Below are 27,348 nucleotides of genomic sequence, written 5' to 3'. Positions count from 1 at the left end.
TGTAGCTGCCTCTGATATTAGATAAGAGACAGGGCAAACTGAGCTATAGAGGAAGATCTTGGGGCAGGGGGGAGAGACAGAGACAGAGACATTGGAAGGAGAGAATTCATTCCCATAGGTTGTCTTCTGACTCCCGTACATATGCTGTGGCACAGGCACACACATGCACACACCCCCACACACAAATAAGTATTTTTAAGTGTACATAGCATTATCATGCATAATTTCTCTAATCTCGAAAGCAACTGAAATTTAATCTATAGGGTCCTTCATATATAAATTGTGCTGTTCAGATGATGAACAGCCTATAGCTGAGTGAAATGTAAAAAACGTAACATGGGATGGGGGAAAGGCAAGTAACAGAACGCAGGATGTCATAAGATGCTGTTTGCGTAAACCTCAGACACTAAGCAGAAACTGAGTAATACTGTTTCAGGATGCAGAATTACATGGCCTTTAAAGCTGTCTTTCAAGTTTGCTTTTAGGCTGGGCACGGACACCTTTAATTCTAGCACTCGGGAGGCAGAGGCAGGCGGGTCTCTGTAAGTTTGAGGCCAGCCTGCTTTACAAACTGAATTCCAAGACAGCTAGGGCAAAACAAGCAAACAAAAACAAAAAACAAAAATCCAAGCCAAACCAACAAACAAAAAAGCTGTGTTTCAAGAAAGCATGAGAACTAAAAACAAATTTAGGGTAGATTCTCTCCTTTTTGACATTATTTTTATAATTAAACACAACAGACTAAACATTTAGCAATACGATTTAACATTTTAAAATTACATTTATTTATTTATTCATTTCTTTAAATTTACTCTGTGTGTGTAACATGTGCATGCATGCCTCAGTATTCATGTGGGGGTCAGAGAACTCCTTGCACAAGCCTGTTCTCTCTCCAGCCTGTGGGACTTGAGAATCACATGAAGGTTGCCAGGCCTGGCAGCAGGTGCTGTTACCCACAGAGCCCTGGATATGTGATTTTTTAAATTGTGTTGTTGTTGTTGTTGTTTTTAATGAAAACAAAGTTTAGGACAATATTTGTTGTTTTATTTGTTTGATGGAGACAGTGTCATGTATTCAGGCAGGACTAGAACTTGCTGTGCACCTGAGACCTTGAACTTCAACACCTCCTGCCTTACCTCCCAAGAGCTATGTTTGCAGGTGTGTCCCAGGCCTGGTTTATGCTGTGCTGGGATCGACCCCAGGGCCATGCATGTTGGTAAGCACTTTCCCAAATAAGCGACACCGGCCCTGAGGCTACTTTTTACTTCTAAGAAAGTAAAGGAGATAGGAGCTATATATGCAGTATCTAAAGCTCTGTGGTAGCTACATTAGGTTCATGGTGTGCCTTTTATTATTGGGATTTACATTTGGGGATTTACATTTGTTCTAAATGAGGAATATGGAGGGTTTGCACACAATGAATAAAAATCCACTCTCACCTTTCAGCAGCCATTAATTCAGGTAGTCACTCAAAAGGCAGCTGTGATGCACCTGCAGGTGTAGGCACATGTGTTCCAGGGCACAGCAGTTCAATGTCACTGAACCCATTCCTATCTTCTTATCTCACCCTTCCAGGATTTAACCACACTGTCTGGGAGTAGTTTTGGGGAAATCTCAGAAAGCAAGAGCCAGAATAAGAGTCATCGGTTTCGGGATAATTCAGAGATATTTTCTTGGTGTCACTTGAAGGAGGTAACTAGAAAACTAAAGCTGGCTCAACAGGTAATGGGGCTTGCCTTGTAAGCCTGAGGGCCGAGGGCGACTCTTGGGATCCATGTGGCAGAAGGGAGAGAAGCAACTCCCACAGTTATCCTCTTACTTCCACACGTGCTCTATGCACGAGCACATACACACGCTATACAAAATGTTTTAAATTCAATTCTATTGGTCGAGAAAACTTACAGGAGAACATTTTTTCTCTTATATAAAAAACCTCTCAAAGGAAGCTGAGAGAGACCTGAGGGGATGTGGTACAAGCTGAGACGGCCTCTTCCCTCAGTCAGAAGACCTGTGAGAGAACTCCAGGCAATCTTCTTCTCTCTGTCACCCGGGCTCATGTCCCACTGCACCAGCGTCACTGGAGCAGCTAGGGTCAGAGCTTGGGTCCCTGCAGGTCGGCTCGGCTTGAGAAACTGTCCTCCAGAGGCCAGACAGACAGACAGACAGCAGTGAAAAGCAGAGAAAAAGGATGGATTCACTGTGGCCACACTGAGAAAAGGGACAAATAAGAAGGTCCTGTCCCCTGTGAATCCAGCTTCTGAGTCCTAACGTGAGGTTCAGGTTAAATCAGAGGGCAAGAGGCATGCACAGGCACATGGGGTCAAGGTGTGGTCCTGCCTGTCCCTGATCCATCTTTGCCTCAGCTCCATGTGGTCTGACAGGTTGTCACACTGTATGAAGTCTCTTCCCAGGGACATTGCTCCCCGTCTGGCAGGCATCTGCTCAAGTCTTTCCCTTCCCCCAGCAGGCGACACCTCGGGAAACTGTACTTTCTTGGAGTCCACTGATAACCAAAGCATCACTCACAATGTCTCTTTACAATATCTCCATGCCTCCCAAGATGGTTACACATGTACGTGGCCTGTAACGTTCTGGAAAGGGCCATTAAGATGTAAAAAGTTGCTGGGCGGTGGTGGCACACCCCTTTAATCCCAGCACTTGGGAGGCAGAAGCAGGCAGATTTCTGAGTTCGAGGTCAGCCTGGTCTACAGAGTGAGTTCCAGAACAGTCAGGGCTACACAGAGAAACCCTATCTCGAAAAAAACTGAGAAAACAAACAAACAAAAAACCAAAACAAACAAACAAGTAAAAACTTCTCGAAAAGCCAAAAAAAAAAAAAAAGTAAAAAGTTGAGGAAGTTGGAGGTGTGCTGAGTGTAGGGGTTTGTATAAGATTGGTCCCATAGACTCATGTGTTTAAATATGCTTGGCCCAGGAAGTGGCACTATTAGGAGGTGTGTCCTCCTTGCTGGAGGAAGTGTGTTACTGTGAGGGTGGACTTTGAGACCCTCCTCCTTGCTGCCTGGAAGACCATCTTCTCCTGGCTGTCTTTGGATTAAGAAGTAGAACTCTTGGCTCCTCCAGCACCACGGCTGCCAGGATGCTGCCATGTTCCCACCTTGATGATAATGGACTAAACCTCTGAACCTGTAAGCCAGCCCCAAGTAAATGTCCTTCCTAAGAGTTGTATTGATCATGGTGTCTCTTCACAGCACTGGGACCCCTAACTAAGTCAGTAACCAACATAAATGAGGCATGGCAGGAGGAGTCCTCTGTGGTTCTGACGACCATCATCCCCGAGAGGAGAGAAAGCTCTGGAAACGTACCTTTCTCAGATGCAGAAATCTGTTTTCACTTTGATTGGAGGCTTTGATGTCAAGAGGCACAGTCAGGACTGGACTGTCACTCACCAAGCCTCTTGCTGTCCTTGATCTGGGAGTGACTCAGCACTTCCCAGAGGTGATTCCAGGTGACATCTGCGCAGCCAACTTGCCTTCTGTCCTCTTTGGCAGACAGGCTCATTCTTGACTTCCATGCATTTATTCCCTCGCCATTGGAGAGAGGGATAGACGGTATTAATAGATCTGGGATCTGGGTGCCTCTGAGCCTCCTCCCTGGTGTGGCTCTCACCTGAGAGGCCCATGTAAAGTGTCTGTCTCTGGGGTCTTTGTGGACGGGGCAGGCACCTGTGCATCCCCCTGGGAGAGCATCAAGGGCATGGTTTGAGAGCAGAGCTTTGTCTGTCCCTGGAGAACGGGTACCACGGAGTCAAGAACACGCCGTGCAGATCTGCATAATCAGTCCAACCGCAGAATAGCAAAAACAGGAAAGCAGCTTAAAATGTAATCTGGTTTGCAGTGCTGAGGGCTGTGAAGAAGTAAGGATCAGATGGAGGGGTAATAACCCCAAACTGCCAGTGTGTGCAGGTAAATATGCGTGCGAGAGTGTGTGTGTGTGTGTGTGTGTGTGTGTGTGTGGTACACACACGCACAGACAACAATGTCTAATTTAACTGGACAATTAGTTTAGGCTTTCTGGGTATGTCTGTGAGGGAGTCTCTAGATCTGATTAATTGAGGTGGGAAGACCCACCCTAAGGTGGGTGTCACCATCTTTTGGGCTGGGGTCCCAGACTGATTGAAACATGAGAAAGTGAGCTGAGCCCAGCCTTCTTCTCCCTCTGCTTCCTGATTGTGGATTCGATGAGAGCAGTTGCTTTGAGCTCCTGCTGCCATTGATGGACTGTACCCTCAAACCATGGACCAGAACAAACCTTTCTATCCTTAAGTAGCTTTGGTCAGTGTGCTAGTTACTTTTCTGTTGCCGTGATAAAACATCATGACCAAGGAACTTATAAAAGAATGCATTTAATTTGGGGATCACAGTTCCAGAGGGTCAGAGTCCATGACTATCACAGTGGGCAGCAGAGCAGCAGGCAAGCAGACATGATGCTGGAGCAGGGTCTGTAAACTCACATCTTAATCCACAAGCTTGAGGAAAAGACAGTGAACTAGAAACTAGCTTCCTCGAAGTTGATGATTAGCATTAGCCATCACAGCCCCATGCCAGTCCAGGGAATTTATACAGAGCTCTTTCTGGATTCTCGGCTGTCTGAGACATGTTGAGAGCATCTCTTTTGCCGAGAGTGTCTCTTTTGAGGCTTTGGCTGGATGCCCACGGTGGCCTCAGTGACTTGTAGTTGGGGAAACACAGGAGCTAAGCCAACAGCCTGGGTGGCTGCCCCTGCCTTCCCATTCTGTGTTATGTAACACATTTGGCAGGAGAAGATCCATACCCCCTCCCCTGCCACAGTCTCCTCTGCCTACACTCCTGGAGCCAGCCCAGCCTCTGCACTTGCTCCAACTTTCTCCTCCCTCCATTGTCCTTACTTTCTGTTTTCCCATCTCTCCCCTTTTCCTTCTTTACATCCATCTCATTTTTACAATATTTAAGAGTTCAAACTTGAGGATTGTTATACACCATCTTTCTATTGTTATACACCATCGCCAAATTGAAATTGGTACTTTGACACGTGGGACTGAACTTTGACACTGGGGCTTCCCCAAAAGTCTAGCCTCAGGTGACCACAGCTGAGACCTTCATGAGCACGGTGAGGGTAGTTTCTTAGCTGTTCTGCTATTGCAAGAGAATAAAGCAATTTTTAGACACCAAACTCGGGGTAGGTGAGGTGGCTCCGTGGCTAAAGGCACTTGCTGCCAAATCTGATGACCCGAGTTCAATCCCAGGGATCCACATGGTAGGAGAGGTCCAATTCTCCAAAGTTACACACACACACACACACACACACACACACACACACACACACCAATTTTAAAACATCAGACTCCCTTCGCTCCTTAAAGCAGTTTCCTCTTTCAGAACATCTGTAATTAACCAGGACCAACTTCAGTTGCACGTCTTCACTGTTTGCAAGCAGGAGAGTGCACTCTGTAAACCATGCATTCTTCACACCCCAGAGAAGATCTCTCTCTCTCTCCTCCCTCCCTTCCTCTTCCTCCTTCACTCTGTTTCTTCATTTCTGCCTCTCTCTTTCCCCTTCCCTCCTTCTCTCTCTCCCCCTCCCTCCCTCCTTTTTCTCTCTCCCACGTCTACCCACAGTAGTTCTCCTGTTTTTAAAGCTAAAATGAGTACATGAGGCAAGGCCAGCAAGACAGCCCAGGTAAAGCTCCTGCAGCCAAACCTGCCAACCTGACTTTCATCCCCAAGACCCACATGGTGGAAGGAGAGAAACCAGCTCTCACAAGCTGTCCTCTGACCGCCACCCCCCACTGTGATACAAGCATCCACACATACATATGCACATGCAAAATAGTAAATAAATAATACAGAAAACATGAGAACAGTAAATACTGTTCTCTGTGCAGCTTACACTATACTCGGCTATCGCTCTGAACCAGGCACACCAACCATCGTGAGCAGGGAATTCTGGTTTTAATCCATTGACAGCACTGTGTGTGTGAGGAGACTGGGCACCATCGACACTACAGAACTCCGTTTCTATGGCTTCCTTGAAGATACCCTGTAGTTTTTGATGCATGTTAGGTTTTCTTTAAATGGCTAGCTTTAAAGTTTCTTTTTATTTTATGTGTATGAGTGTTTGCTTACAGGTATGTATGCACGCCAGGCATCCCTTGAAGCTAGAAGAGGCCTCCTTGAAACTAGCATTAGAGATGGCTGTGAGCTGCTCCGTGGGTCCTCTGAAGGAGCAGCTAACTGCAAAGTCATCTCTCCAGCCCCCAACTGATGTAACCTTAAAAGACCTGAGTTTGGGGCTGGGGAGATGCTCAGTCATTGAAGTGTTTGCCCTGCAAGCATGAAGACCTGACATCCATCCCCTGAAACTCACATTTAAAAAGGTATAGTGGTATACATTTGTAATCCCAGCACTGGGTTGACAGAGACAGAAGGACCCTGGGGCTTGCTGGCTGCCAGGCTAGAACTGTGAGCTCCAGGGTCAGTGAGACCCCGTGTCAGAGAAAAGGGTGGGGGGGGAACAGCTGAGGAAAACACTTCATGGATCTCTCTCTCTCTCTCTCTCTCTCTCTCACACACACACACACACACACACACACACACAAAGTTGTCTTCAGTTTTTGACTATCATCTCCCCTTGTGGTCAGTATGGCTTGAGGGTATAACTCAATGGTTAGGCTCTTATTACCTATTTGTTAGACATTTTTTAGCTACTCATTCACACACACACACACACACAATCACACACACAGTATATCTCTGTTGTTGTCAGGCAGTAAAGCTGTCAAGGAATTTTCACCCAGCTGAAGCTAAATTCTTGTTAAGTTGAATACCATTCACAGTGCTTATACAAAAGCACCAGGAACCCCCAATTTTGTTACCTAGCCCTGGGTTATTATGTGACAGTGTCAAACAACATTGGTTTATTTAAAAAACTTTCATAAGAGAAAAACGGAAACACACATGCGTGGATCAATATAGCTTTAAAAATAAATATGCCATGGGTATTTACTTACAGAATCTCCCAGGTGTCAATGTTCTAAGGGATTTCACTCGAGATTTCATGTGAGTGTATTTAGATTTGGATACCTCTAGGCAGCAACATATGCGCTACTAGTCTGTGGTGAGGGCTGTAAGAGACTCCAGACAGCTTAACCTGCTGAGCTACAGTGTTCTTCCTTGGAAGGGGTTATAGCATTTAGGCTCCAAGGGACAGAGACAAAGACTCACTCTCATTTTCTTCAGTCTGGGCTGTGGCTATGTCAGGAATGTGTTTGTCATGCAAGCCCTAAGCCAGGGGCAAAGGTAGGAAGCTGAAGCCATAGCTCCACAGTTAGGAGCAGTGGTGGCTTCCCTAGAGGTTGGTTCCCTGCAGGGAGACTCACAATCGTGGCTAACTCTTGTACAAGGACACCCGACTGCCCTTCTCTGCCTTCCATAGGCATGAGGCATGTAAGTGGTGCACAGTTATTCATGCAGGGAAAACACCCATAAACATTAGGAAGACCCCTGGGCTGCTGGCTGGCCCACCTCACCTAATGTGTGAGTTCCAGGTAAATGAGAGATTCTGTCTCAAAAAACAGGAAGGGTAGTTCCTAAGGAATGGAATGACACTCATGGTTAACCTCTGGCCTCTGCATGCACATAGACATGTGTGCACCCATCTGAACTCAAACACACACACACACACACACACACACACACATACACACACACCAATAAATGAATGGATCAATAGGAAATATGAATCTGTTTACATGTTCTCTTCTCTCTCTCTCTCTCTCTCTCTCTCTCTGTGCGTGCGTGCGTGCGTGCGTGTGTGTGTGTGTGTGTGTGTGTGTGTGTGTGTGTGTATACAGATGCACACGGGAGTGCAGGTGCCCACAGAGGCCAGAGGCATTAGAACCCTCTGGAAGTGAAGGTACAGGTGATTGTAAGCTGCTGGACTTGAGTACTTGGAATTGAACTCAGGTCTTCTGCAAGAGCGGCATTCTCCGTTCAACCACTGAGCCATCTCAGTGGCCCCTATTTACCTGTTCTCACTAAATCCTTTAAAAATTGAGAAGGGAGTCAAATCCAAACCACACATAACACGTTTTCTAGAATTATCTGCAGTGCATTCTGAAGAGATGACAGGAAACAATCGAGTGACATTTTATTTAACATGATGTAGTGCTGTGGTCTCTGCACAAAGTGACCTTAGCTGCTTCTGCTCTCTGTCCTTATTTTTACTGCAACAAATGACTGTGGTGAAACGAGACCTTGATGGGGTCACATGGCTCAGAAGGGCGACCCTGTAGATGATTGCAGGCATCTCCGAGGACAGGGAAAAAGGTCTCATTAGTTGATGTCAATGATTGTTGTGCATCCCACCCAATGGATTTATCTTACCTTTTTTTTTTTTTTTCTTTTTTTTTCTTCATGTCAGGGCTTCAGTAGCTGGGACACTGCCTCTGTCTCTAGTATCACATCACAGACTCCCAGCCAGTTAAGCCTACAACTCAGGTACAACCAGGTACATATCCCACAAAGTGTGGCAGGGATTTTGCATGTAGAAACTGTGGTCTCCGCATGCGGCACAGATAATCTTGCTGAGCAATTTGTGCAGTGGCTGTTGTATCTGGAGATCAATGCTGGTATCTGAATCTCCTGATGTAAGTTCTGGAAAGCCCAGTAAATTCAAGAAGGACATCCAGGGGAAGATGGAGCGCCAACTGGCTCATCCATACACAGAGAAGCAGATCCATTCTTTTGTTACTTCCCAGTGTGTGCCAGGTAGTGAAGATGAGAAAAAGCATAGCCCAGTAGCAGAGGCTTGACCATCATGCATTAAGTTCTGAGTCCCATCCCCACCATGCAAAACAAAGCAAGTCAGAGCACACTATCAGTGTTCTAATGAACTTGGAGGTCGTGGTTTCATGAAGGAGAATTCCTAGAAAGAAGTTGTGTCTTCAAAGGCTGACTGATTGGCGCTTCAGTGATGGGAGGAGGTTGGAATGTTGCAGGTCCAGAGTCTAATTACAATAACCTGGTCGATCTTTAGCCCTCTGAATAGGTGTTCCTTGCTCACTTCTGTCAGACTAATATCCCACGACTAATGTGGGTTAAAATCTTCAGGGATGTATTAACAAGCCTATTCTCCACCAATCAAAGGGTTTAGAATACTGAAGCCTCTAGCTAAGGTTTCTTTCCTTGGCTGTAACCTACATCTGGGATATTCTGCCCATGTATTTGAAGAATTATCTTGGTTTATTACTGTTCTGAATAGCAGTTAGCATAAAAACATCATGAAATGACATACACATTAGAAGACAGAGTCTGGCGTGACCTAAATCTGGGTTCCCGAGCCAGTCACTCATATTTGGCTCCAGAATGAACTATTTCTTATGCCTGTTCAGGTGAGAGCTGTTTTGTGTTCAGTTGTTGGGGTCAGAGCCTGGCAGCCCTAACAAGCTAGGATCAGCCATCATTCTCAACAGGCCAACTGAGGAGGCACGTGTTAGTGAAAAGCAGAGAGAGATTTCGTCACTGTGGACACAAGAGGAAGAGAAACAGGGAACCCCCTGCTCCCACATCCATCTTTGAGGTCCTGACATGAGGTTTAGATCTCAATAGTAGGCAAGGGTTCTGCATAGCTAGGCAGGCATAGCTAGGCAGGCCTGGTCAAGGTGTGGTCCTGTCCATCACTGACTCATCATTGTCTGGGATGCAGGCTAGCTTCCCAAGTCTGCCTACACTATGGTAAGTCTCTCCCCGGGAGGCGTGCTCCCCTTCTGGTGGACACCTGCACCCAGCAAGAGATTCCTGCGGAGATTCCTTAGAGATTATTGTTTTACCATCTGAGGGCAGAGGGGAGGGGCACAAGAGCCTCTTTAGAAAATCTTTATTCCTGCCAGGATGGTGACACTGAGGAACCAAAGAACAGAGTTGAGTCTGCTGATTGGAGGTGGTAGTGTGCGTGCAGTGAGGGATGGAGAGTTAGGCAGTGGACTGGAGAGGTCTTAGGGATGTGGTCTGGACAATAGCTCACAGGGTGGGAAAGAGTCTGGAGCAGGGCTGCGGCGAGCAGAGCATTCTGAGAGAGCAGAGCGGGTTCTGAGCAGTGCAGAGACCTGGAGCGTCCGCGGAAAGCAGTGGAGCGGGTGGAGGGATGTGCTACACACGGTGGGGCAAAGCACATAGTGAGAGAGAGGTGGGAGATGGAACTAGGGGCTACATGGTCCCTTCTCCCTTACCATAGAGTGTACTTCATCAGAAGGAAATGGGGTCCCATCGGGAGCCACAGTCAGATATTGAAAAGATCCCTTTCCAAGCTGGAGATCCATCAGAAAAGTGCTTACAAATAAGCACGGGCATCTACCTGAGTGGATCACAGAAGCCATATTTGGCTTTTTTTGTTTTTTGTTTTTTGTTTTGTTTTGTTTTGTTCGTTTTCGTTTTTTGTTTTCATTTTAAGCAAGATATGGCAGTATTCCACTGTAATCATTATCTCTGGAGAGGTGGAAATATGTAGATCTCTGTGGCTTGCTAACCAGTAGGCTAGCCTATTTGATCATCTGAGGAAGAGAGCAGAGGTTGTCTTCTGGTCTCTACACACACATGTACCCATACACACACATGCACCTGCAAACACATGAACACACACATACACACGTTTGCACACACACTTACATGTACACAAACATTAAAATATATTCATGAGGACGTACGTAAACCAAAGGCAACTCTGTTTCCATCTGTAGAGGGCACTGCAGCATCCTGGGATGTGGCAGCCACAGGTCCTGGACGTGTCTTCCTAGGTTACAGTGGACAGCTGTATTTGCAAGTGCTTCACCAAGGTCTGGCACAGTAAGCACTCCAGCACTGCCTCGTAGCCTCCCAGAGCTTACTGACCCTCGTGACTGGGCAAATCAAAATTGTGACATTTGGCTTCTGTTGCTTGTGGAAGGTCTACAGCAAGTCACTGAGCATCAGGCCAGGACCAGACTCAGCACCCTTCAGTCCTCAGCATGTGGTATCGCGGGTGCTTGCTCACTGTTAGGTGTTGGATGCTGGGAGAGAGGGTTCAAGAGGACACTGAAATGGATTATTGGGGACTAAGAATTTGTTAGATTTATTAGCACGATGGACAGACAGACAGACAGACAGAGGGGCAGCAGCATGGCAGGGCTCCAAGGAGAATTTGGGTACCATCACCCGAAATAGACAGCATGGTGGGGTCTGTAAAGAGGAGAGAGCCCACAGGGCAGAAGTGGGGTCTGCTCTGACATCTTCTGGGAACGTGGGAAGGCTGACAGCCCAGCTCTCTGACTCCCAGGCAGGAGGCAGGGAAGGGAGCAGCAGCAAGCAGGAGGGCCGGCTGATACCTGAAACACAATATCCTTCTGTATGAGCTAAAGGTGGGAAAGCCTGCCCTCAGCGTCCCAGGAGGGTGCATGTCAGTGTCTGCGGCAGGAAAGCAGCTGCAAAGCAGAGGCTAGGGCCTCACCTTAATGTTTAAGGTTATGCTTGTCTGTCTGTCTGTATGTGTGTCTGTCTGCCAGTCTGTCTGGTAGAGGGAAGGGAACGTGCATGCATGCTTGCAGAAGTCAGTCCTCTCCTTCCATCATGTGGGCCCCAGGGAGCCAATTCACTCTGGTTGCGGGGCTTGGTGGCAAGTGTCTGACCCACTGGGCCATCCCTCGGGCCCTCTTCTCCATACATTTTGAAGTGACATTAGGCCCTGTGGATTATGAAGGAACCTTTTCATTTTTTCAAAAGCCTTCTCCTCTGACATCTGAAGGATATAAATGATAGTATGATTTTTTTTTAAAGATTTATTTATTATCATATATAAGTACACCGTAGCTGTCTTCAGACGTGCCAGAAGAGGGCATCAGATCTCATTGCGGGTGGTTGTGAGCCACCATGTGGTTGCTGGGATTTGAACTCAGGACCTTCAGAAGAGCAGTCAGTGCTCTTAACCGCTGAGCCATCTCTCCAGCCCCAATAGTATGATTTTTAATGTATGTATATGTTTGTTTATATGTACACAGATGTGCATGCATGCGTGTGGGAGTCAGAGGCCAGCTCTGATGCCCCCCTCAGGAATGCCGTCCAGGTCCTTTGAGACAGGGTCTCTAACTGGCCTGCAGCTCACCTACTTGAAGATGCTGCTGGGCTCGGGCTGCAGGGGTCCTCACACCCTTACATTTTAAAGTGAGTTCTGGGTATTGAATTCAGGTTTCTCTACTTGGAATCCAGGAACTAGAAAATGCTACCCAAGCACTCTAACCTGAACCATACCTCCAGCTCCTATAACCAATTCCTATGCTTAAAGCCCACTGCATTAAAAAGAAAAAGTTAAATCGGGTTTATATGTGTGTTTGTGTGTTTAGCCATGGAGAAGTGTACTGCTCACAGAGGCCAGAAAAGGAGGGTGTCAGATCCCCTAAAGCTGGAGTTACAAGTAGTAGTGAGCTGCTATAGGTGGGTGCTAGGAACTGAACTCAGCTCTCTACAGGAGCAGAATGCACTCCTAACCGCTGAGCCATCCCCTCTGCCCACTTCCCATCATCTTCTAATAAGATTTGTTCTTATCTGGAAGCCTCTCCAGCTGTGGTACCGTATTAAACATCTACAGAGTGATAACAGAACTTGGACTGAACACACTGGGCGAGTCACCAGGCTGATGTGAGCTCCACTCTCAGACTCTACTCTTATCTCTGCCTCTGCTCCCTGTCATCAGCCCCACATGGACTGAGAACAGAGGGACGTGGCACTTGGCTTTTACTCTGGTTGGTACTCATGATGGTTAATCCTAACCGACAGTCCAATGGGAGCTGGAACCACTTAGGAGACGCATCTCTGGGGCATCTGCGAGGCCGAGACTGAGGAGCAGAGAGAAGACCTGTCCTTAGGGCAGGTGCCATCGTCAATGTACGGCCCAAACATGAAGAGGTCCACAGCATGTTGTCAGAGTGCCTTCTAATGCCTATGGTTATGCCTGTAGATTAGTGCTGCTCTCAACCTTGGCCAGAGAAGTTTCCTCCTACGGTGGGCAGCTGTTAGTGCAGAGACTCTGAACTGGTCCCAGTACCAAGAGCAAGTGACTATTGAATGCTCAGCCCTAAAGAGGACACCTATGCCAACAAGCTCAAGACTCAGGAAACATCTCAGAAGGGAGGCAGAAAGAAGGAAGGGGGAGGAGGAGAGCCGAGAAATGCTGTCTTCAGGACATGACACACTCAGTGTGCTAGTGAGCTCACTACAGCTGTAGTCAGCACAAGCCCAGTCAGCATGCCAGCAGGCACCACTGACTGCACAGAGTGGGTTACCAGTAAATAAATAAATAAATAAATAAATAAATAAATAAATAAATAAATAAAAGCTGGGGAGGGAGCGAAAATAAAAAGGAGAGTCATTTTGGGGTGTCTAAGAGAAGTAGAAGGGGGAAGTTGGGGTTCAGATAATCAAAATACATTATTTACTTGCATAAAATTGTCAAAGAATACAGAATATTCTATTACTAAATAAATAAAAAAGAGGTCCAAGGAAAAATCAGTATCGCTTGCCTGCCTCTGCCTCTGCTTCTTGCTGGTGAATGCATCTACCCTGCTGTTGCTGATGCTGCTGCCACTCCACCCTACATTGACATCAGAACCCAGCTTCTTCAGACTTTCACTGTGGATGGAAGTCCAGCATCCCTCCTGTGCCCCTCCAGGACCTCAGCTCCAGATGAGGCATGCAGCTTCCTGGAGTGAATACCTGCTGGTTTCCCAGCTTCTCCAGAATGTAGGCAGCCATTACCGGATGGTCCAGCCTGTCATGTAAACCAATATAGTGAATCCCTTTAAATAATATATATTCATTTTTTTTTTGTTCTCGGTTCTAATACACCTCCTAAGTGTGGAGTTTCTTAGTTGTCAAAGTAAGTGAGAGACAAGCACAGGGTTTTTCTACGAGACATGAGTCAGCTGCAGGACCCCTTAGTATTTAAGACCATTTAGCCTTCAGGAAGAAAAGAGGGGGTGTCCCCTTCTTCAGACTAATTCTCATATTCTTGCCACAGGTGTCCCTGTGCCTCCAAAGCTCTGACACCTGGGTACAAGAGGGCAGCTCCCAGATGCCCTGCTAGGCAGGGGTTATCCTGCCATTGCATATGGAAGCAGTTTACCTTGGAACCTCACAGGCCCAAACAATGGAGGTGCACACCTGCGAATACCAGGAGTCATCATCAGGCTGGGGAGCTTTGAGAAGGCGCTCACCCCTTCAGTCTTCAGCTTTGAAATATGATCCTCAGCAGATAACCAGGGCATTCTGTAAAAAATGTTAGCTCATCCTTCACACTCTCGAAGTCAGCAAGATGGGGGCTGGAGAGGATGGCTCGGTGGGCAAGTGCTGCTGTACTCCTATGAGGGGTCAGGTGGGATCCCAGCACCTATGTGAAGTCAGGAATAGTGGTGCACACCTGCAACCCCAGTACAGGAATGGGGTGGAGGTCGGCAGATAACAGAGCTCCCTGGTCAGTGAGTCTAGCCAATCAGTGAACACCAGGTTCAAAGAGAGACTGTCCCAAAAGGCACCTCATGTCAACTTCTACTCCCTCCACAGACTCACACACACATCTGCACACACTTGCACACAAATACACAGACACATACACACACATATGAATACACACACACACACACACCAGCAATAACAGAGACACAATATAGAAGTTGTGCTATGACTTTAGAATAATCAGGTCCTGACTTTTAAATTAAATCAAAGGTTAGACACTAGCCATCCTGCCACCACTTATGAGCACTGGCAAGTGCCACTACAGTCACAAGCTAAAGGATTTGACTTTGAGCTAAAGAACTCCAAGGCCAGCCACCCTCCGGTGGGCCAACCACCCACTCTAGGTGATGAATAGATGACTCACTGGTTCTGCCCACAGCTTCCGGTCCTTGGCAGACTCTGCTGCCACCTGGTGGCTGACATAGAGCAGACAGGCACCAACTGCTGCCTGGCCTCTGTAAGGAATGTGGGCTAAAAGTCCAGGAAGGTATCACTGGAGGATACCACTGATTCGTGGTGGGGCAGCCAACAGCTGGTCCTGAGCTGCGGATCTAGAAAATTCAAACTGAAAAACTGACCTTGCAAGACTATTCTACCCAGAAACCACATTTGGCCTCTCTCTGTAACCATTTGTCCTATACCTGAACTTGAAGCAAGGTTTGCCCAGAGAACAGAGGAAGTGTCTATTGTTCTGCTGTTTGAAGGAGTCTACTGTTCCTAACTGGAAAACAAAGCAGTCAGAAAAGGTAGATATCAGGTTATGTACTCTGGATTGCCTGCATGCAGGTATAATGTGTCCAGAAAAGAAGACAGAAAGGCAAGGGATTCCTGGAAAACCAACGAGTCCTTCCAGGGCTCTGAGATCATCTGGGCCATTGCAGAGCTGAGTTTGACTGGGAGACACTGGCAAGCAGGGTGGTAGAGGTGCCTACCTCACTGGAAGTCCCAGCATCATAAGTGCCTGCGTGTGTGGAATATAACATTGTGTTCAGCATCTACAGATTCTGTGTGTGTGTGTGTGTGTGTGTGTGTGTGTGGTGTGTGTAGTGTTCATGTGTGTGAATGTGTGCATGAGAGTGCACATTCTTGTAGGGAGGACAGAGGTCAATATCATGTGTCTTTCTCAATTACTCTCTACCTGATCTTCTTTCTTTTTGAAAGACTTACTTTTTGTAATTGTTTAGATGTGTGCATGGGGACATAGGTACCCTTAGAGGCCAGAAGAGAGTGCCAAGTCCCTTGGAACTAGAGTTTCAGGCATTTGTGAGCCATCTACCACAGGTAATGGAAACCAGGCTCACATCCTCTGGGATAGCAGTACCTGCTCCTAACTGTAGAGCCGTCTCTCCAGACCTTCCATCTTGCTCTCTGAAACAGTGTCTTTCTTTCACTGAACCCAGAGTTCCCCGGTTTGGCCAGACTGGCTGGCCAGTGAGCTGCAGGAACCTTTGTGTGGGATTATAGACACACACCACCATGTTCAGCTTTTTTTAATGTGGCTGCTACGGCTGAGAACCCAGGCTTTCATGCTTGCGTGACAAGTCCCCTACCAAATGAACCCTCTCCCCAGCAACAGTGTGCACACTGGGGTGCAGTGAGATGAATGTTGTTAATGAAGCATGGACGAGCCAGAATCACATTATGTGTGCTGCACACTTGGCTCGGTTGTTTCACCTGAGCCCAAAGGCAATCTGAGGTCAGCACAGACATCCCACTTGAATGGAATAGAAGACTGAGGCTTCTGCCCCACCAAGGTCAGACCTCTCGGTTAGTGGTGGTGGGTGCTGGCTCTTCGGGCTGCTGCTGCCTGACTGCACAGCAAATGCTCCTCACGCTTGCCTAAAGCAAACACAGCAAGACAAATAGCTCAGCCCATGCAGGAGTGCACCATTTGCCTTTTGTAATCTGTATGATTTTTAATGTCACCACAAGTTCACTTCTAGGTCACTTCTAAGCAAGCAACTTTGCTTGAAGTCGAGTGAGGGAGACCGCACGGTCGTGTGGACGGTCCTAAAAGCCACTATTGAGCTCTCTGCCCCGCTTTCCAGGGACTGTTCAAGAGGAGACAGATGATAGTCTAAGACATTCCCCTTTCTAATGGTGGGAAAATCAGAATAATGTTTTGTTTTCTGGCTGGCAAAAAAAAAAAATATATCCTCACAAGACACAGAACTGCCTCTGGGCATACAGAGAACTTCTAGGCAGAGAAATACATCTGATACCGGGAGTTGCAGATACAGCCCCGACCAGAGGGAGACTGACATAATCTGTATCCCTCCGTCTCTCTCTTTTGTAGACAAGGTCTCATGAAGCCCAGGCTGACCTTGTTATATAAAGGGTGACTCTGACCTTCCGGTCCTCCTGCCTCCATCTCCCACGTGCTGGGATTATAGACATGCACCATCACGCCCAGTTTACATGGTGCTGGGGATTCTACCCCTGGCTTCGTGCATATTCGGCAAGCAGCCCAACCAACTCAGCCACACCCCAGCCCCTCCAACGCAACTCCTAAACATGTTTTCTCAACTCCTATTAAAATACATAAGCATTCAGGAACACTCAGCATGTTTTCCCAGAGCCCAGTCTATTCAAGTTTATGAAGCTGATTATATAGATATATTCCTTTTATTCAGACCCACTGGTTTATTTCGCTATAAAATGAGTGTCAGAAACCTGCCAAACTTTGTTTTAAAATCCAAACCCAGTCTCCAAGTCACTCACTTATGACACCAAGAGCTGAAGTCAGAGAGTTTGTAGCAGAGAGGTGGCAGGAGCTGGCCACCTAGGACCTCTAAGCCTCCTCAGCTTTGGCTGAAAGGAAGGTGGTGTGTGTGTGTGTGTGTGTGTGTGTGTGTGTGTGTGTGTGTGTGTACACCACAGCATGTATGTGAAGGTCAGAGGACAATCTGAAGAAGCCAGTTCTCTTTCTACCATGTAGGTCCTGATGATCAAACTGAGGTCGTCAGGCTTGGTCACACACATCTTTATCCACTGAGCTCTCTCACTGGCCCACCTGGTTTTTTCTTAAAATAAATATTTTATTTTATGTATATGTATGTGCCTAAGTGTATGCATGTGTATCAGCATACAGGAGCTCACAGAGGGTGTTGAATTACCTGAAACTGGAGTTATGGACAGTTGTGAGCCACCATATGGGTGCTGAGAACTGAACCCAGGTCCTCTGGAAGAGCAGCCAGTGCTCTTAACCACTGAATCATGTCTCCAGCTCATCATCTGGTTTTCTTCAGTGAGTTCTGGGAATCTTCACTCGGATGGGTCCTCAGGCTAGTGGTACAGGAACATTACCCACTGAGTCACGCTCTGCCTTTGCTCATTTCAGTCAGTCATATAGCATTATCTGGACCCGAAGTGGATTTTCTCCATCTTCAGTCTGGCTGCCCACAAAAGTCGTTATTGTCTGAGTCAGTACTCAGAGCAGCACAGAACAGGGCAGGCCACACTCTATAAAACACCATGTAAGCAGGGGACACGCATCCTGGATGCCCCCCCCCCCCAGGCCATTATACACTGTATGATCTCTCCAAGAAAGAGATGAGTCTCCAAAAGCCATTACCTAAATTCTTATGTTCATGTTCTCACCCAAAATGCACATCTAGGAGCAGGAGGCTGATCTCAGGCCTGACTCATTGGATAAATGTTTCAAGTGGAGAAAGATGACAGGTACGCCTTCTCCTCTATTCCTGCACTTCCCAGGATGCCGGAAGCACAGAATGAAGGGGAAGGGAAAAGGAAAGCCACAGGTGTCACTGTGGGGTCGCTGTGAGATGCGGGGGATGCTGAGGCCTGCAGAGCCCTTAGCTGCTTGTCCTATGGCAGAGTTCAAATCACTGTTGAATAAACTAAGAAAGCATTTTCCTATTGAGTTAACGTTCCTAATCAGATTCACCGAGACTTTCTGAGGATAACATGAGGTGAGGCAGCCATCATGAACTGAGCCCATCCCATGAACAAGTACACACAGTGAGAGAAGGATGACAGAAGTCCAGCTGCCCGGGTCAGCGACATGGTCCGCCCCATACAGCACTTGCTGCACAAGCACGAGGACTCAGGTTCGAATCCTCAGGACCCACATAAAGTCGGTGGCAGCAGAGCCTGTCTATGTCTCAGTAGTCATACAGTGAAATGGAATGCAAAGACAGAAGAATTGCCCAGAAATGTGCAGGCCAGCTAGCTTAGGCATCAGAAGCAGCAAACAACAGAGACCCTGTCAAAATACGGTGGACGGTGAGGACGGACATCGCTCACATATACATGCACATGCATGTACATTAAATACATACATACATACATACATACAATGTTGTTTAAAAGCACAAGTATCTTGAGTTCAAAGCCCAGAATCTCTAGAAAAGCCTCTAGAGTAGAGGAGACAGGTGGATCCCTAGGGCTCCATGGCCATAGCCTAATTGGCTAATTCCAGCCCAATGATGGAACCTATTTGTGGGTCTCAGCCTCCACATGCATATGCACATGCGTGCATTCATACCGCCTACATGCACACACACCCTCAACAGGATCATGTATGCACACAGGTGTGCACACACAGTTGCTCAGACAAAGCTGCGTCTGGACTTCTCTGTTTACTAAGAAAGCAATCCAGCAACCCCAGAGCCTGCCACAAATGACAAATGTATTGTCAGAAGGAAGCCCTCCCTTCCTATTCTCCTCAGAGACCCCAGGCTGGGCCACATCCTCAGATGTCACATACGGACAGGATCACTGCCATTGCATATATCTGGAAAAGCATTGAAGTAGACACGTCTGCTGTGGGGAAAAGATCCCCCCCAGGCTCGCACAACCCACGTGGGTAGGGCAGGGTCTGTGTGTTCCTGTGACACGGGAAGAGGCAGCAGGTTCTTCCCATTGAGGATGGCAGTGATGAGTGTTAAGTCTTGTGATGAGCATGGTTGGAAGCTGCCCACTGGTGCAGGGTAGACAACATTCCAGTCGTGTTCGCTGAGTGCCCAATGCTGCTATTTTCAAAGCATCCCTGAAAGTGAGGTATGAAGTCAGAAGCAATGTGCATGTCTGTACATGTGTGTATGCTCTGAACATGGCAGTCATAGGACAGCATGGAGCAAGTGATTTTCTCCTTCTACCATGTGGGGCCTGGGGATCGAACTCAGGAAATCAAGCTTGGCAGCAAGCACCTTTATCTGTTGAGCCATCTTGCCTGCCCCAAGTGTACATATCCATTGACCCAGACAACTCAATTCTTACAATGTAAACAAAAAGAAAACCTCTTTGTGGCTCAGCTGGTGCCATCACCCACGAGGACTTGCGGTCAGTCGATCTCCCTGCAACAGTGTTAAACGGGGGATGGCGACACATGTCTGGAATCCCAACATGTGAGAGGAAAGTGCAAAAAGATCAGGAGTTCAGTTCATCTGTGGTAACAAAGCAAGATTAAGGCTAGCCTAGGCTACAGTATATATTGCATATATTTATAATGCTATAAATGCAATTATTTATAAGATTACATATATATTACCTTCAAGATTGCTTCTAAAAAGTAAATATTACTTGTAAAACGTAAATACATAAAATAAGTACTAAAATATTAATATAGGAAGAAACAATTCAGAGGGAAATAATATAGCAAAATATTCATATGTTCATGACATTTACTTGAGTTTCTTTTTTGTTGTTGTTTCTGCTGCTGTTTTTAAATGAGCTGTATATATAGGAGATGTGCTTTTACTGATTTTGAGTGCAGATATATAATCTGGTAGAATTAAGCCTCATAGACAAGACTCTTCGTGCCTTTGTTTCCTGACCCCAGCTTCCTCCTGTGTGTCCTTCTGCGCACGTGTTTGTTGCATAAGTTATATGTCTTGTTGCTGTAACAAAATTCCCAACAAAGCACCTTAAGGAAGGAAGGGTTTATTAGGCTCACAGTTTCAAGGGCGCAGCCCATCTTGGTGGGGGAGGCAGGGCAGCAGGAGCGAGAGGCAGCTGCTCACACTGCAGCGCAGTCAGGAAGAGAGAGATGGATGTTGGGGCTCAGCTCACTTTCCCTTTTTTCTCAGTCCAGGCCCCCAGCCCATGGGATCATGCTGTCTACAGCTAGTGTGGGCCTTCTCATCACAATTAACCAAATCTAGAAACTCAGACACGCAGAGATTTGTCTCCTAGGTGATTCAGTCAGAGTGAAAATCAATACTGAGCATCATAGCAACCACAGTATTTGCAGACGGCTTGTGGGAGTGAGTTCTCTCCCACCATCATGCGGTCCCTGGGATTGAACTCAGGTCACCAGACTTGGCAGCAAGTGCTTTTACCCACCAAGCCTCATGTCACTGGCGCAATGTACTTTTTAAAGATTTTTATCTCATTTGTTTGAGACCTGTGCAATTTCATCCATCATTATGTCTCAATCTCCATATCACTGAACAACACAATGTTCCCCATTGTTGCTTAACTAGGAATCCAGGACACAGAGGTGCGCAGGTTGGACAGCCTCTCTAATTTAGGCTGGTCACAGTTCCCTATTTTTAACTCTACAGTGAATTCTCTTCTTAGAGATTTCTTAGGAAAAGACTCCAAGAATTGGAACTTCTAGGTGCCTGTAATTTGCAGTTATTTCAGCAGACACTCCTCCAAATGGCCCGTTTAAATGACTGTACAAGACTCATGCTCCCATGACAAGCACAGGCACACAGCACTGCCAGTGTGCTGCCAAACCCGCTCCTTTTTGTGAACCAGTTAATGGAAAGTAGTAGCCTGCTATTTTAACTTCAGTTTCCTTGAAAAACGGGATGTGTATCTTCACATTTGTTTACATATGTGTTCCTTTCATCCTCTCCCTCTTCCCCCGCCTCCTCGCTCTTACTCTGTCTCTGCCTGCCTCTCTCTCTCACTCTCTCTCTCTCTGTCTGTCTCTCTCTCTCTCTCTGCCTGTCTTTATGCTCAGTAGCAAGTCTTTTACTTACTAAGCATCTTGTCTACCCCTCTGTATTCCTTTTATACAAATCTTTCTAAACTTTCATTGTACGGTTGTCTTCTTTTCATTGATTTGCAAGAGTCCTTTAAATATTCTAGAAACCAATTCTCCATTTTACATGTGCAAGTAGATTCTTCCAGTCTTTGTGTTTTGACCTTTAAGTGATTTTTTTAATATTCATTTTTAAATTGTATGTATGTATGTGTGTATGTATGTATGTATGCATGTATGGTTGTGTGTAGCTTTGTGCACGTGAGTGCAGTGCCCACAGAGGCCAGAAGAGGGCATAGGATCCCTTGGAGCTGGAGTTATAGGTGGTTGTGAACCCCTGGAGGTGGGTGCTGAGAACTGAACTAAGGTTCTCTGTAAGAGCTGTATACAACTCTTAACTGCTGAGTCAACTCTCCAGCCGCTGTGACTTTCTTTAACCAAGTGTTTCATATTTGTATGTCAGATCTGATGAAGGTCAGAAGCCACTTTTTAAGTCTCCTCTACCCCAAGGTCATGCACTTTATCCTAACTTTCTTCTAAAATTCTAGTCATTTCCCCATATTTATTTCACTCTCTGAAATCACAGTCCCTGTCTCCAGCCCTTGGGACCTGCATTTTCTACTACGGCTCCAAGCTTTCCCATGCCACTTGATCTATGCACCTCTTAAAACAAAAAACACAAACCAACCAAACAACAACAGCAAAGACAAGACACATTCAGGCTGGAGATGTGGCTCAGTGAATAAAGTGCTCACCAGACAAGCCTCAGAATTCCAGTTCAATCCCCAGAATCTCATGAAACTAGGGAAAAATTGACTCCACAAAGCTGTCCCCCGACCCCCTCATGCACATTGCAGCGACACATGCCCAGCAACAAAACCACCACCATCAGCACCACCATCAGCACCATCACCATTATCATTGCCACCATCATCATCAACACCACCATCATCACTATCACCACCACAACCACCAACTCCTTCCCTCACCAAAAATGTCTATTCAGTTTTTGAAGACAAAGCTTAACTAGGACTTAGAAAAGTAATAAAACAAAACTGTTACCATGCAGAACTCATTACCCCCTTGTCCGTGTTCCCGCGGCAGTGTGTCCTGCCATTCTACTAAAAGCACAGCTAGCTTTCCCACTTACTGAAACAAAAATTATCCGAGGCCATGTGTGTATTCAGCACTTCGCTTAATGAACGAATGAATAAGACAAACAATCTCTGTTTTAAAAAAGGACTCCATTAAACATTTCCGAAGAGCAGAGTGCTGCCGACCATGCTAATCAGACTCTGAGCTGATTCTCTTAAAGAGAAAAACACTAAGCTGGCTCCATCACCACAATGAAACCAGTTTGCCCTGTTGGCAAAATAAGAGGCCAGAAGCAGCAGTCCAGAGCCAGCCTGCCCTTCTAGAGTTCTGAGCAGACTCATGCTAGCTGAGAGACCCCCTTCGACACAGCCAGAGCTCAGCCACCCATGAGCTGAGAAGTTATACTGCTCTGAAAGGATGGGTCTCCCAGGATGCAGACTGCCTCTCCACAACTGACTCTTGGAAGCACACATATCCTACCTTCTTCTGACAAAGGAATCTGGTTCTATTAAACTCTGCTATAATAAAAGTCAGGAAATGTCCCAGAAAAAAAAAAATGCTAGCACCATTATTTGTGTGGCCTGATGCAAAGAAAGACTGGGGGGTGGGGGGAGAAAGAGAGAGGAGAGAGAAGAGAGAGAGAGCAAGCTAAGCATCCCTCTTCAGCAGGAGATCTCCCTAAAATAGCTACTACCCAATGCCTTGGGGGGAAGGGTATACAGCTGACACTCCAGGGGTAAAAGATGGCCTTGGCTGTCCCCTCATGTAATAACTGGCAGCCAAAGACAGTAACAGTTTCTCTAAAGACAATCTTAAGAGAAAAAAAAAAAAAACCAAAAACANAGGACAATATAATTTCAGTCGCCCCTTTTTTTAAAAACTCTTTTTTTTTTTTTTTTTTTTGAGACAGGGTTTCTCTGTGTAGCTTTGGCTGTCCTGGAACTCACTCTGTAGACCAGGCTGGCCTCGAACTCAAAAATCTGCCTGCCTCTGCCTCCCAAGTGCTGGGGATTAAAGGCATGCACTACCACTGCCCAGCTCTCTCTCTCTCTGTCTCTGTGTGTGTGTGTGTGTGTGTGTGTGTGTGTGTGTGTGTGTACAGGGGCAGGCACCTACCTAACATGCAGAACTCAGCAGTGGATGCTGGGTGTCCTGCTGCCCCCGTGATTCACTCCTCTGAGAAGAGGTCTCTTGCTGACCCTGGAGCTAGGTTAGTTGCCAGCACACCCCAGTGACATTCTTGTCTCTGTCCTCCACAGCTTTGGGGTTATGGGAGCATCTGGCCATGTCCTGCTTTTCACATGGGTAGTGGGGATTTGAACTCAGTTCCTCACACTTGGGCAGCAAGGCTCATAACCATCTCCTCTGCTCTGGTTGTATCTCTTTAGAGAAGCCAACCTGTTGAGTCACCAAATAGTCCCTAATTTAGGAAACAAAACGATATGTATTTATTTTTGAGACAGGGCCTCACATAGCCTCTACAGACAAGGATGACCTTGAACCCGATTCATTTGGTTTTATGTCTCAAGCGCTGGGTTACAGGCATGTGCCACCACACGGGGATTGTTCATTGCTGGGGACGGAACTCAGGACTTCATGGGTGCAGGCAAGCAAGGTCTCTAACCACTGAGCTATGACCCCTGACCATAAGAAGTAATGTTTTTTAAACAAACACTTAATTTCTAAAATCAAATGTTCTGCTCATTTTATAGCAAGAAAGGAAAGAAAGATGCAAGGGAGGGAGGGAAGAAGGGAAGAAAGGAAGGACGGTAGGAAGGAGGGAAGGAGGGAGGGAAGGAAAGGCAGGGAGAAAAGAGAATGGGAGCAAGGAAATTCTAGAGAGATAAATCAAGCCAAGGCTTTTTAAAAAAGATTTATTTGACAATTTAAAAAACACACAAAACTTGTGGAACAAAGGTATGCAAAGGTGTCCGCAGCCGCTTTCACCAGGACGAGATGGGATTAGCTTTGTATCGCTTATAATCTTCTCCGCAGAAGAATGCAATTTCAGTTTCACTGGCTGAAAAGAAAAATGGAAAAGGAGAGAGAGAAAAACGATTTTAATGTGAAACCAGATTTTAAGCAGGTATGGAAATCCGTATCACATTGGTTTGTTATCATAGGTGCTTAAAATGAAAAGACAAGGTGTGGGTTGGGCTGCAATAATAACTTTTTACCAAACCAGCCAGAAGTTTCAGTGTGGCTACAGGAGATTAAAATTCAAATAATTTAAAAATAAAAGAAGGGATAACTCATGCTGGTGAGATGGCTCAGTGGGTAGAGGAGCTTGCCGCTAAGCCTGGCAGCCTGAGTTCGATCCCTGAGCTCACATGGTGGAAATAAAGAACCAACACTCTCAGCTGTCCTCTAAATTACACATGCACACACGCACACTCACACTCACAGACACACAGACATATACACACACTAAATGTAATTATGTAATTTAAACATTTAAAAACAGTAACTCCTAAAATTAAAACCAAGAGTTAACACAAGAGTGAAGGCTTTCAAGAAATACTAACATTTAAACCCCTGGAAAATACAAAAGCCTTGATCTCTTTCAAATAGGCTAGTCAGTTCCGGAAGGGAAGGGACGCCCCCCGCCCCTCCCCCAAATTAGCCTGTAGGTATAATAATTTAATACTTAGAGGATCAGTGGAATATTTTACAGATCACTTTACATTCTCCCTCATGACCCATCAAAATATGTGTCTGAAGAAGTTAATTTTTGGCCCTGCTCATGATTAATTCATGAGGCTTCAGCAATATGCAAAGTGAAAGACACAAATTGGCTTCTATGCAATCCCTTCAAATGCCTCTAATTATTCACAGGGGAAATGGCTCAGCTAAAGGACCCACAGAGGTTCAGGGCGGCCATGATGCTTTCAACCTAACGGGTCAAGGACTCCAGCTTCTGAAACCATAACTCCGCAGCATTAGTAATTCAGATCTGATGGCGAGCCTTCCCATTATTAAACATGTGCTTCTTCAAGGTGTTGGCGCCCACAAGTTCCACGCCGGGTTCTTTTTTTTTTTTTTTTTTTTTTTTTAAATTAAACCAGGAGTTAATACAGTCTGCTCAGCTTTCACAGAAGGCAAAAGGGCCCTTGCGAAGCTCAACAAGAAAACAGACATGATTATTCGTAATGAATACTGAGTACTCAATTAACATAGGCGCTCCAAAGAGACAAGTAAAACTCTTCAACCCAAATAAATAGGATGAGGAGTGCAGAGGATTATCGCTGCTCCATGCATAAGGCTCTAATCTCATCATTAGATCCTATCACAAAAGGATGAAATTCAAGAGATTAGCATGACATTTCATTAAGAATGTCTTGTTGTTTGCAAGAATATCTTATGTAGTATCTCTCTACCATAAGCTATCCTGTGCTCTAGAGGAAATAAATATTGAGAGGAGAAAACGGATATGGCCATATCCACAGCTCCTCGGTCCAGATGTACTGTGTCCTTGGGATTAAGTGAAATCCGAGCGCTTGATAATTCGATTGGGAACTCTCATCATATTGAGCCTGGATGGAGGAGACCACAGAGGGAAACTGAGACATAGAGGGGCTGGGAACGGAGACTCCTTAGGCAAAGAGTGGGTCAGTGTGCAGCTCAGCAGCTTGGTAAATAGTCACATTTCAAAGAATGGCTAGGAGGCTCCCTACCAAAGGCTGCCTGTAAAAAGGGGCGGCTGTAGGGGCTGGAGGATGGCTCAGGGGATAAGAGCACTTACTCTGCACGCAAGAGGACCTGAGTTTGAATCCTCAGCACTCATGTAAAAGCTGAGCATCATGTGTAAGCCTGTTCCCCCTGACCAGCCAGCTTAGCTGAAACACTTAAACAACAAAACCCAGAGCTTCTGGGTCAGTAAGAGACCCCGTGTCAAGAATAAGGTGTGGCCTAATAGAGGAAGACAGCGGATGCCCTGCTTGGGACTCACACACGGGCACAAGCACACTGAGGACAGGGAGGGCGAGGTTTCAGAAAACTAGTCATTCTGAGAAGGTACCTGGTGCACTGTCCTTACACAAACCAAAGCAAAGTTCCTCTCTGCAGGCAAGCCCACTCAGGGAGAGCTATAAAACCGACACCTCCCTCTCTCCCTTCTTTTCTTTTGGACAAGGTTTTTAGCCCAGGATAGCTTTGAACTCCCTATGCTGTCAAAGATGACCATAAACTAACTTCTGACCGTCCTGCCTCTACCTCCCCAGCTCCGACTCCAAAATACACGCATGTACCATCAGCCCAGCCCTAGGGATGGGTGTCAGGGCTCTGTGTATGTAGTTAGGTACTCTACCCACTGGGTTATATCCCCAGCCTTCTAGCTGTGTTTCTAGAAGAGAAATCAAAGCCAAATGCTCTTAACAATTACAGGGCAAGACTTCCTCTCAGGATAATAGGAAGAACATAACCCCTGGACAGGCAGCTCAGTTTTGAGGAGTCCTTAGTGAGTAACTCAGTATTTATGGCTTTTGTTTGCCTCTGTTCTGACACAAGATCTCAGTATGTAGCCCAGGCTGGCCTGGAACTCACATAGACCAGGCTGCCTCAATTCACAGAGACTATGTTACTCAAGTTTAGAAACTATTTTTCGGTTTGTCTGTCTATTTTGGGTTTTTAAGGAAACGTTGAACCGTACAATGCAGGCTGATGGCCTGGGACTCATGACGCTTCTGCCTCTGTTTCTGTAATGCTGAGATTACAGGTATGTGTTACCATATCCAGCTGTAACTCAGGAATTATAGTGTGCATA

At 46.3% G+C, this 27,348-nt stretch overlaps 1 protein-coding gene across 2 annotated transcripts in view; it reads right to left on the bottom strand.

The window, feature by feature from the left end:
- Nucleotides 1–24,444: 24,444 nt before the first annotated feature.
- C1H2orf76 (chromosome 1 C2orf76 homolog) overlaps nt 24,445–27,348 on the bottom strand; it is a 65,473-nt gene continuing 62,569 nt past the window's right edge. For both annotated transcript variants that reach the window (XM_021169550.1, XM_021169559.1), the window contains exon 6: nt 24,445–24,606. In XM_021169550.1, coding sequence (XP_021025209.1) covers nt 24,530–24,606 — 77 coding nt within the window. In that variant the 3' untranslated portion in view covers nt 24,445–24,529. The remainder of the gene's footprint in view (nt 24,607–27,348) is intronic.

This window comes from Mus caroli, chromosome 1, assembly GCF_900094665.2.
Source record: "Mus caroli chromosome 1, CAROLI_EIJ_v1.1, whole genome shotgun sequence".
NCBI lineage: Eukaryota > Metazoa > Chordata > Mammalia > Rodentia > Muridae > Mus > Mus caroli.
The sequence above is the reverse complement of the archived record's forward strand: the minus strand, read 5'-3'. Positions and strand labels throughout refer to the sequence as shown.